At 40.6% G+C, this 12,318-nt stretch overlaps 2 protein-coding genes across 2 annotated transcripts; one reads left to right on the top strand and one right to left on the bottom strand.

The window, feature by feature from the left end:
* Positions 1-1,902: 1,902 nt before the first annotated feature.
* RB195_000801 (uncharacterized protein) lies at positions 1,903-7,688 on the bottom strand (the record flags this gene model as incomplete). Its single annotated transcript, XM_064197327.1, has 7 exons — positions 1,903-2,106; positions 2,289-2,365; positions 2,464-2,655; positions 3,626-3,755; positions 5,079-5,154; positions 5,260-5,443; positions 7,631-7,688. The coding sequence occupies 7 exons, from the start codon at positions 7,686-7,688 to the stop codon at positions 1,903-1,905; spliced, it is 921 nt and encodes a 306-aa protein (XP_064053208.1).
* Positions 6,864-7,214, top strand: RB195_000802 (uncharacterized protein; the record flags this gene model as incomplete). Its single annotated transcript, XM_064197328.1, has 1 exon — positions 6,864-7,214. The coding sequence occupies one exon, from the start codon at positions 6,864-6,866 to the stop codon at positions 7,212-7,214; it is 351 nt and encodes a 116-aa protein (XP_064053209.1).
* Positions 7,689-12,318: the final 4,630 nt, after the last annotated feature.

Raw genomic sequence — 12,318 nt, 5'->3', positions numbered from 1 at the left:
AGTCCATGTGTAGGTGTTTGTCTGCGTGTCACGAAATTCCAGAAACCAGGAAGACGGGTCTTACGGAGCCCAACTGGTAGACCAACATTAGCTGAGACGAATCCCACGGGACCCGACTTGGCCCTTTCGGTACCACAAAGCACTGAGGGAGATTCCTCGGCCGTGCGACGACGCCAGCAAACACACAGAATCAGAGGGGTTATTGTGCAGCAGCCCTGGTCACTAATTCCAAGCTGTTTTGTTGCAAAGTGAATGAGACATTGGGAACTGTTTTATGACCATGACAACTGCATGTACCCCAATGTACGCCTTCGTATGTCTATTCGACTAAGGTTACGCTCACTAAGATTGCCGGATACTTTTTTCAAAGATTTGATGCACGAATGCAAACAAACAGTAGCTTAAACAGTAGTCAGTTCCCGTGATTTGACATAGCATCCATATCTCAGAATGATGATGTCCACGTCACTTCGGTTTTACGTTCTATGTTGATTGATGAGTAGAAAGACGAAAAAAATTATCAAATACTTTGAAATGTTTTCAAACTGCTGCGATATCGAAGGAATATAGCTGTAAAATCAGGTTTGAATATCTTTTAAATATACAAAGTTCAGGCAGTTACATCAAAATAATTGCAGGTAAACCATCCATCAATGCTTATCTTTCTTTAAAAAAAGCGATATGAGCTTCGTTTGGAAAGAAACATCATTAGTTCTCAGCAAGAAATTAGCGGAAAGTGTTCCTACTTCGAGTTTTCATTCGTAATTGAGAGGACTCAAAGCGAGCGCCAGAAGGAGCCTGAAGCCGTATTTAGACGGACGTTCAGACTGGTGTTATATGAATCAACCTTATCAAACAGGACAGTCAAATTGGGTATAATCGTGCTGAATAATCTGAGCTGATACAAAGCGAGAGAAAACAGAGCGAAATCTAGGAGCATTGTCAGCACTCCCTCCTTAGTGTAGAGTACAAACCGTTCACACATCTATTTCTTCGTACGTCATGCCCAAAGATAGGAGAGTTCTACGGTTGACGCTGCATGTTTCACCAGTTCTGGGAAGTTAATGTTGCGACAAAAGCTATTTAAGAAAAAATAACCATATACTGAGTTTAGCCGGGGGCATTAGATGCCCGTAAACGGCGAAGACAGACGGCAACGTTAGATAATGAATGAAATAATGATAAATTTCGATTTGTTCCACTTCGATAGAAAAACGACCAAGTTCTCCGATATCCACAGTTTTCAATATGGCTCTGGAACTTCTAAATATACGTTACGATGTCGACTGCACTTTCTAAACATGATCGGAATTTTTCGCTTGCTCGCTACTCGCTTTTAGTTGGTGGATATTAATTACAGAAGGTCCTCTGATGAGCTTTCGAAATACTAAGAACCCATAGAGGAATAAAATATGACCAAGAAGCGGGAAGATTGAAGAAGACATCACTAGGTCTCTTGATTCTGGCATTTGTTCAGGATAATGTACAGGTGGCGAATCATAAATTGAAAAAGTTTCAGCCTGTCCTCATAAATCCTCTGGCGTGTTCTTCCATTTATAGTTACTTCTATGTGAATAGCCAATGCCAAGGAAATATGAGCTGCTTAGAGTAAAGAAAAGAATGAACGCAAAGTATTGAACATTCTCTCACTGGGACCACACGAAATCCATCTTCAAATCTTCAGAATACAGTGTAGATTAACAAAGTGTAACACAAGAAAATATGTTTAAATAAACAGACAAATACCCAAAAATGGTAGTAATGCTCTGTAGTGGTACTAATTCAGGAGCATACAAATGTATAAAAAAACATGATATATGTAATATTAGGAGAGGTGTTGACATAGTTCCGTTCTCAGTCGGATGTTCCTCAACTCTTCTCGAAATTTCTTCGAAGAAATTGTCAAAATGTAGAAGTTTCTATGCATGTTTGATCTCCTTTCACTATTTTCTGTCGATGCTCAGCCAACTTCATCACAGTGGACTGGTCGTTGTTTGATGTGTTGAAGTAGATCTTTGCAACTGCTAAGATGTTCTGAACTCCTCCAAGTGGAGCATTAGCTGTCCATTTCCGCATCAACACATTTTTATGCCAGAAGTGATAAATCTGTAAAAATTTCAACTAACTGGAAAACCACGTTCTGATTAAAATAAAAGGCAACTAACTATTGGAGTCAAAAGACTAAAAGTTCTTAAAATGAGCGCTTCAACGCATCGGTTGTATTGGAAAGCATACGCTAGATGATGACAGTACATCTTTGTAGCTTGCCAGTTCTTTGCAATTCTTACCTCAGCTACAAAAGCCACGAATGCGAAGGACATCCCTATCGCTCCAACCGCAAAAATGCCTATCATACTGTTTACATCTGGAAGAATGTATATTATATTTATGCCTATCATACTGTTGTTTACCAACAACTATTTTGCAACGTTGCTCTTCCGCATCAGGGAATCAACAACACACCGAGAGACTTGGATCCTTCCTCATATTCAGTAACAGGACACTTCGGAATATTCGCCAGTTTGAATCCTTCCGTAAAATACTTTCTGAAGGTCCTTTGAACGAATCGCGATTGCATAATTATTTCCGTGTTGAACTTTTTGAGGAACTGACTATTATTTGCGAAAATGAGATGGGCTGACCGCTGTGGTTGTCCTAAAACAAATGTACAGGATTTCCAGAAAATTTCTACAAGAACACTATCTCGCGACACCCAAGACTTTTCGCGAGCGATGAATGTTGAAAAATATTGCACAAAAGACGGTGTATGTAACATTCTACTGTTACCTGTTATGTACAGTCTCATTTCCTGTAAATAGAGTAGCCGACGACTGTCAGCAGCACAAAAAGGTGCTCTATATGCCTTGTTCTCCATAGTCCATATTCTCTAGTCAAGTGTTTCCGTGCCTTCCACGATCCCAGTCGTCGCGACGGGACCTGACACACCTGTCCCCATAATGTAGCTTTCCCACGGCTGACCAGAATAAGTGTCGAAGCTCAGCACTTCGAGCTCTCAGTTCTGATTCGCAACTACCTTTTCCACTTCTTTGAGTTGCACGCGTTCGCGTCAAAATTCAGAATTGCGCTGTGAAACTCCAAGAAGAGGCAGAGGGGTGTGGATCGGGACTCCAGGGAGGCATCCGTATGGGTCTGAAAAAACTAAGCCATCATCTGATAGCTTAGTCCAGCGTCAACCTCTCCATGTCCGCTCAGTCGTGTCCTGGTCTCACTCACCGATGTCCGCCGCTTCTCGGAGCAAACCCGGGGGACGATAGATATTTTTAGGAAGATATTCTATGCAAGATTCTATCTATTTTTCTTCTTCTTCATTGCTTTTTGGGACCTTTGTCCGTTTGTCGGCGGTCCGGTAGGTTTGTTCGGATGTCGACATCAGTTCATATTATAATTCAACGGATTTGTTCTGTGGACCAAATCCTCAAAAAGTTTGTTTGAAATGCCATGCTGCTCAAAGATCATTCTGACTTCCAGAATTTACTGGTGTTACATTATTTTTAAAACTTGCACCCGTCGTAGAGCATAAGAACTTTGCGGCGTGATTTTCTCTTCAAAGTACAGATCTTTGTAGAGTTTTGATGTTTAACATGAGCACAATGCTAAATCTCACCACGATTAACGTATACGAGGTTACATCTTTCTCTGCTCATTTGCATTGCAAGGCTATCTTCTTGAATGGGAAAAATGTAGTTTCCTTTTTCAACTAGATCTAGAGCTTCGGATACGCTACCAGCCACCACCTGAAAAGTTTGCTGGATCTAGAATGGTTTACTATGTGTGTACTATGTATTCATATTCTTGAATCTGATGCTAACAAGCTGTTATATAAGAAATCCTGGAATGTTCTTTGAAATTCTAAGATGTTATGCAAGTGAATGTTCACATTTCTAGAAATATGGAGATGTGCGAACACAATATTTCTTTTGTGAAGAAGATTCAAAACTAGGTGAAACTAAGAAACTTTTCACAAGGAATCCAAAGATTAAATATAAATAGGATGAATTTTATGGCAGGGACACAACAAAACTGATTCGTTACGCTCGCTTTGCAAACCACTTTTACCGCGACCACACTCTCTCTGGAGTGTGCAACTTTTTGCCGCCTTTTTTGTCGAGCGAAGCAGCAACAGATTCAAGATTCAGGGACATTTTCTGTATTAGGTTCTCGACAGTAGTAAATAGAGATTAAGATCTACTATTTTTTTTACCATAGAAAGAACGAGGACAACATCAAGATCTGTAGCTTAATAACTAAAAAGCACTTAGACCGCTTCATTAATTGACTAAGCAACTCTTTACATCTGTTTATTCTTTCCTTCGCTAAAGAAAGATAGTATGAAGGATGCAGAACATAATCAACCATTTATCATGAATCTAACGTTGTGAGAGACTTGGCAAAAAAAAAACCAGAGGTGGAGTTGTAGATTGCTGGATCAGGATGGTTCCGCTCATCTTCCCTTAATATTAGTGAGAAACGTAAAAACCATGGCGTAAGAACCGCCTAAGCTCCAACGAGGTACTTTAGAACGTGCCTCTGTGTGCACGTTGTAGTCTCCTCAGTAGCCTGTTCATTGGTTTTACTGGAAAAGGCTTGTGAGAATACCTCATTAATCTTGGGCCGCTTGCACGAGGATGCGGCACGTGCACAAGGGTGGCGCGTCGTAACTGAAATCGTCGTTACAAAGGGCGTCCTCCTCGCTTTTTCTGCGACGGTTATGGAGAGATGAGCGGAACCATCCCTAATCCTGCAATCTACAACCTTAACCCCAGATTTTCCTGTATATTCCTTCATCAAGTCAGATTCGTGCTACGCTGCCGTTAAGCGGGTGTAAAGAGTAAAGCCGTCAGGTTAACTAGTCAATCTTGAGCTCCTCGCCATCTAATTTTTGGATCAGCAGAAGTTTGGCGTAATAACGCATATACTTGGAATTCTATCCCTAAACCTTATCTACTACCGGAAAGAAACCAAAATTTAATAGGCCTCCTGTTATAGTGTGTGACCTTAAGACAGTGTATTCTACTGCAGAGTTGTTATGTTCGATACTGGTTTGCTGTAAATAATACCACTGGATTCGAAGACGTAGCAGCACGAAGTCTCGCAAAATGCGAGATATTTGAATTATCCATCTCGTCGAAGTACCTTAATTTTTATTATAAAATATTGTCAGAGCACAGAGCAATCGCTTGGAAAGAAATGTATTAGAAACATCTGAAAAATATGTTGGTAACTTTACTTAGTACTCACCAATTCCCACGATAATTTGTCACAAGACGATATTTCCCTTCAGCGATGAGATTGATAACCCCATCTGCATCTTTAAGAGGGTTTTCTTCTTTTTGCTGTATAAGAGCCGACAATAGGAGACCTTCGTAAAGGTAAACGAAGAAGGCCGATTGCAGCAGAGAAAACAAAAACAGGGCACCATTTCCTGAATATTATTTGTTTCTGATTCTTTACCAACGTTCCTGGAACAGCCTAAAACCGCTTATTTTTTGCGATTGCATCCCATCTTTTAAGTTATCTGATCTCATCCTCTTCTGATGCCTTTAGAAACAAACACAACAACAAAATTAACTGAAACAGCGGTTATCCCAGGAAAATCGCTAGTTTGCATTATCGCAGTTTGCACGCTCTATGACGAATTCCGTATAGTTGATCGAGACTTGTCCATTTGCCCACTCTGGAAGAACAAACGTTCCCCCCCAAACCCACGGGACTAAATGCTTGCAAACTGCCCATGGGTTTCAAAATTTCACGCATGTCACAGTAATAGAAAAGTTTCCTTATTCCATAGGAAAGCCTGGTACGGTAGCGCCAGGAAAGACGGGGTTACAAGAGTCATACAGGGTACCAAAACGGAAAAGGACCACGATGTTCTTATAACGCACGTACGCTTACATCGGAAGCGGAAGCGGAAGCGGAGATCTGATGATGCAAGCAAAAATGATTAAGCACGACGTCATCGGACTGACCGAGACGAGACAACGTCACCCTCTCAACGCCGTATATAAAACTAGAGAAGAACTGTCCTTAGGAACATGCGACAGTAGAGGTGTTGGTGGAATTGGCGTCAACACGAGTATGACAAAGAACATTGACTCTTTCGAACAACTTACGATCCGAATCGGACGTCTATGGACGAGAAGATGTGATCAAATCCCAGCTTTGACTATCTTAGTCGCATACTCTCCACTATCAAGCCGTTAAGGAGGAGAAATCTAAATGTACCCTTCTATATGGACCTGAAGAAGCTCTACCGGAGAAGATTATACCTTCTACAAGGTCATAATTGGTGATTTCAACGCCAAAATTGGCCCGAGAAGAACGGATGAGGAAATGACATTGGGACCCACGGCCCAAAATGAAATGAACTTCCGAGTACAGAGGGCCTTCGAGTGCATCATGACGACTAAGACCATCCATGGAAGCTCTCATTTCCAGAAGCCTTCCCCTCTACGCTGGACGTGAGGGTCCCCCGGTGGAGGGTACTGTACTGAAATTGACCACCTCATCGTCAGTAAAATATTTTGCCTGACAACTCCACAAGGAGGGCCGAGAGTTTTTAAACCACTAAGGGACGCCTGTCTCTTGAAAGTCTTGAGCTGATACGCCAGCGTGGAGTAGCACGAGCCGCAGGGAACCAAGAACTCACGTCCGAGCTCGCAAAGCTTTGCAGAGAGGCGATAAAGGAAGACCTTAAAGAAAAAGAGCGGAATTTATGGCTAAGCGGCAGTGCCGGAGAAATGCATCCGCTATGCTCGAGAAGGAGAGTGGAGAAATTCATCTTTTCAACGACTTCTACTCTGATCTCAGCCATGTCCACTTGCACCCTCGCAATCTGAGGAAAGATGGAAAAAGTCGTTCCAGAGGTTCTCTCGTGCAAAGTACGACATGCTATCATGTTGGTAAGAAATCGTACGGCACCCGGTCCCGACAGAATAAGACCGGAACACCTGAAGAACCTTAAACGAGTGGTCATCAACATCCTTGCGAGGTTCTTTACACGTTACCTATCCGAGTGCAAGGTTCCTAAACAGTGGAAGACCAGCAAGACCGTGTTGTTGTATAAGAAGGGAGATCCACATGACATCGGCAACTGTCGGCCCATCAGCTTACTGTCCGTCATCTACAAGCTCTTTACAAGAGTGATCCTTGATAGGATCGAAAAAAATCTTGAGACAGCCATCCGAGCATCTTAAGGCAGAGACAGCCATCCGAGCAAGCAAGGTTTCGAAGATGATTCAGCACGACTGACCACATTCACACTGTTTCGAAACTCGTCGAGAGTGCAACATGCCGCTCTGTCTCACCTCCATCGATTTGAAGAAGGCTCAGTTGAGACGGAAACGGTCATGGAAGCCTTGGACAACTAAAGCGTCCCCACTCAATACATGAAGGTACTTCGAGAGGTTTTTAGATGGAACCTTTATTTGCCTGACGTTTCGGCTTTTTCGCCGTCTTCAGAGACAGAATATGCCGAGGTTTCAAGACAAAAGAACATTCGAACTAGGTACTTCGAGAGTTATAAAAAACTTCACGACCAGAATTTCGCCATTCTACAGGAACATCATCATTGACGTGAAAAGAGGGGTCCGACAGGGTGAAACAATCTCACCTAAAATATTCACAGCCACCCTCGAGAACCCAATGCGCAAGCTAGAATGAGGCGACATGGGAGTGAAGGTTGATGGTCGGCAGCTACTCCATTTTGCCTCGCTGATGACATCGTTCTGATAACATCTATCATCAGTCAAGCGGAAGGAATGCTGGCCGAATTTGACGGACCATGTGGATGAATCGGTTTTCAGCTAAATCTGCAAAACGCGGTATTCATACGCAACGGTTAGGTCTCGGATCCTTCATTCACGCTTAGCGGAACGAACATATCCTATGCACCAGCTACTTTTATCTGGGTCGACAACCGTTAGATCAGAGTCGTGAGCGACTGGGTTCTCCGCGATATTATTGGTATTACGAAGTCCTTCACAGAAAAATTATGATGCTCTTCGTGTCCTACGCGAAAGGAGGAACCACTAGACTATGGCACGTGATTGAGACGAATGGAAGATGTACTGGCGCTCGCTCGACCAGTTCGAAGAAAACAGGAGATAGGGTTATCAAGGTGATTGCGGTAGAAATAAAGTTGAATAAAGGTGTATGTAGCCTATACAATGACTAGCGGGTGCCAGCAAGTATAATAAGTCTGTATTTTTTTTAGTCTAACGAAGATCAAATAACAAGTGAGTCTTATATCAATCCATCTACCTCGGATTTGGCATTGTAAATTTGTTGTATGCTGAAGAAGGTTTAAAATTACCTGAAAATGTGTAAAAGACCATATTTTCACTTTTTTCATCCAATTGCAGTTGTAGAACCTGCCATGCCATCTGAACCATCACATTTTGCTCCAATAATAGAAATTTTTACACATATACACAGAATTTTTTTGCACACTTTAAAGAGTGTTCTTTGCCTAATAATATGGAACTATTTTTAAGATTTACTCCTACGTATCCACGTATTTTAAAAAGACAGCCTAAATTCTTATATAATCTGGGTTGGCTCGAACAGATTCTCGTGAACTTAATACTACGCTCGCAATGCCCTATTTTTCTCCTGGCATTATTCCAGTAATTTTTACAAAAAAAAACAGTGAACAGTGGAATGGATCGTCATCCACATTTTATTCCGAAAGAAGCCTTTAATGACACTCACATTTCTGAAAAAGAAAAATGCTCTTACCTCGAAATGGATCTCTGTGCAAACAACTCCCGGTAATGCACAAACTTTGCAAGCCTTGATAGGAGAATTCGGTTTTTAGTTTACAAAGCAGTTTTCCCTGGAGGATGTTTTTGGATGTTTAGCACGTCTCATACATGTTCCGTGGATGATTAGGATTTAGGCGTGGATGAGATAAGCTCAAGGGTTCCGCAGTTGCTCTTGGGTGGATAGAGATCACATCTGTTTCTTGTGTTTCAATCATGACAAAACTCAGAAATTAGAATGGCGCATAGGTCAGTTCAGTGGCTGTGCCAATGAAGAAAACCGAAGATATTAAAGAAGTTCTAGAGTTAGGAGAAAGTACAAACAGATAAAGTAGCATCTTTTGCGTTCCCAAAACACTCTCTAACTTTTCCGGAATTACAGCAGCCGAATGTAACAAGCTTTTCCTGCGGGTTGAAAGCCTACAAAATTCATGATGTTTCGTCTCTACCAATTGAACATCGTTATAAGCTTGCTAGATCATACCTCGAATGGCCTAAAACGAGGCCTCTTCTCCATTTTCACTTCAACATACGAAATGAAGACCATAAGAAGAAGTTGAAGAAGAAGGGAAGCTAAAAATACAAGAAGATGGATCTCCAAAATAAGTGCTTAAACTGCTTCTAAGAAAATTTCAAAAATTTCAAGAAAAAAAAAACAAAAATGCTGCAACCGAACAGTTGTTATTAGAGGAAGAAATAGCTGAGGAGAATGTGTTAGTGTGAAGCAAAATCTACAAGGCACTGGCACTGCGCGGAACGATTTGTGCACGACTCAACACACTACGAGCATCTATCAATTTTATTTCTTTTCCAGCATTTTTAAACTCAAATGAATAATCGTAGGTGTCTTGCAGGACAATTTAAATCCGTGTGTTTGTGTAGGGCGTCATAGGTTTGGTAAAATTCCTCTCTCTTGTGCTCAATTGTTGTGTCTAGCTAGATGTATGAAACTACCACTTGGAAGTAACTTGACAAACAGTTTAGCGTAGATCTGAAGTACTTCTCCTGAAAATTTTGGATGTGATTTTCAATTTCAAAACTCATACCGGGTCGATTTATTGATGAGCATATTATTTCTGCAACAAAAGTGTAGACAAACTACTGAACTGCCCATGATGGGTTGGCAGGGTTTTTTTTGCTCATTTGTTGCTAGTTTATTTTTATGCTTCGCTGGTTAGGGAACAAAATAAAAACGACCTAATATTGCTAGCCACGTCATGGTTGAATACGGCTTGAAGGCGCTCCACAACACTGAACCAATTGTAGTTTTGTGTCTTCTGACAACATAAACCGGTTGGATCTACAACAAAATGTTTAATGTAGGAACGATATAAGAACGTACAGGTAGCAACAATTCCTATTTATCATAAATCTTATCCCTTACAGTCAGTGTATCACAAAATTGAGGTGGTCGGAAACGCCAGGGAAAGCACGAAAACAAAAAAAAACAAGTTCGGGTATAAGGAGACGAACGTGAGTCCACTGCTTTTACACTTCTGGAGTGAGGTGTCCAAGAAAAGATCTCAATCTTAAGCTTTCAGAAAATGTAAAAATTTGACGTTCCTTTTACAACGAGGCTTTCTCTGACAACAAAACCTTTTAGTTGGAAGAAAGGACGATGCAGTTCGCTTCTTAAAGTTATCTCTTGTTTTTTATATTTTACACAGCTATTATATTGGAATTCCGGCTTTTATGTTTGTTATTATATTATATTATTTGTTATTATATTATTATTATAATATATTATATTCAAGAAAAAATATTATTATTCAAGAAAAAACGACAATGTTAGCATTATTACATATAAAACCCTTTGAATACTATTTGAATAGATTTTTATAATGTGTAAATATCAGAGAAACTTACATTCGTGACCGGATACGACAACTCAAAATAACGCTCTCTTAAATCTGTGCTTTGATAGAATAAGCAAGCAGTATCCGCCGTATTATTGGCTAAAAAGCCTAGAACACCAGTCCATGAGTCATTGTTCTGCAAAATTTTTTTAATGTTGGCTGATTTCGAATTTCTGTTAAAGGCAGCGTGAGATTGACGAGGTACGGAATCCCCAGGGGAAATGTAGGGTTCGGTCGTAGATTATGGAAAAAAGCGTGGCTTCGCTCATCTTTTCTCAATGATCGAAAAAATAGTATGGAAGACGCCGTTCTTTCCTACAAAGTCAGCTGCATCGCGCCACTTTTGTGCACGCACCGTTTTTATTTGCAAGTGGTCGAAAATTAATGAAGGGACCTTACAAGCCTATTCAAGTAAGACACGTGAAACAGTAAATGAATTGGTTGTTGAGTGGACCAGAACACATACAATAGTGCTCGTTCTAACGTAAATCGTAGGAACAAAAGCGGTTCCCACGCCGTTTTTAGGATGAATAGGGGAACACGAGACAGGGACGGGACAATGCCCATTTCCGTAATCTACAACCTGAGCTCTACTTTTTCTCTGCGGTTTCCGCAACATGTCAATTTCATGATATGCTGCTTTTAGTAGCAGTTATTTTCTGAAACAGACACCTGCAATGTACCCCAGTTTAAGGAACCAATAGCATTGTTAACAATGACTGGGTGGATGTCGAGGTGCAAGGAATCTGCTATCATCTTAACGATCTGAAATCTGCAAACATGAATTATGCCAATAGTGAAAATGTGAGTGAGATTATCCTAAAAACTGAGGATGAAGAATGAGAGAATGAGATGTTGCAGCATCGCCAACAAAGGATGTTGGTGTGCAACTGACTAATCACTCTGCTTTGGAAATGTAGAGATAAATGAATAAGTTTAGTTATGTATTGAATGTATTTAATCACTTACCTCGACACACCATCCGGGAAACAGGCAGTTGATTGTTGGACTAAAAGTTGGGAAGGACATACAGTTCGAGAACGCATCTGGTGGATTTCTAGCAAAAACAACTCTCAACGCCATAACCTTGTCTCTTCAGTAGCTACTTCTCTCCTTCCTACAAGTAAATGGTTTTGTTCATTATAATTCCAAGAATTATGCCTAATTTGATGATAGTAGCAGGCAAATGGTATTCAACTCAAGGTGATATTCAATTTGGCTACAGTTGCAGTTTCCTCAACTTTTGAAGAGGTTTAATGTAGCATCCACATTTTCAATACTTTTACTTGCGAGAATTGATCTCTATCTAGATTTTGTTGTTTATCAATTGAATGCATGATGTCAGGTAAGACTTTCATTTACCAAACTATAGTTGCTTTCGACAAAATTGAGAGTAGCATCAGAGACATACTACTCTATCAAACTGTGTTACCAAATTCACGAAAACATCGACAGTGCTTAAAAAATCGCAAAAATTGAAAACTCAAAAACTCGAAGTACCTCCATGCCTGTTTTTCTTGTTTGTGACCTATTCATAGATTTCACGTAATAAATCCAATCTCAAGACGTGTACAAAAGACGTCTTCGTCTTTTTTGATTGTTCTAATAATGTCAAATTTTTGAAAATCAATAAGATCAAATCAAGACAAATGCGAACAAACAGAAAAGACCACAAGACTATG

This window comes from Necator americanus, chromosome IV (assembly GCF_031761385.1).
Source record: "Necator americanus strain Aroian chromosome IV, whole genome shotgun sequence".
Lineage (NCBI taxonomy): Eukaryota > Metazoa > Nematoda > Chromadorea > Rhabditida > Ancylostomatidae > Necator > Necator americanus.
This window is presented reverse-complemented; position numbering and strand designations above follow the sequence as displayed.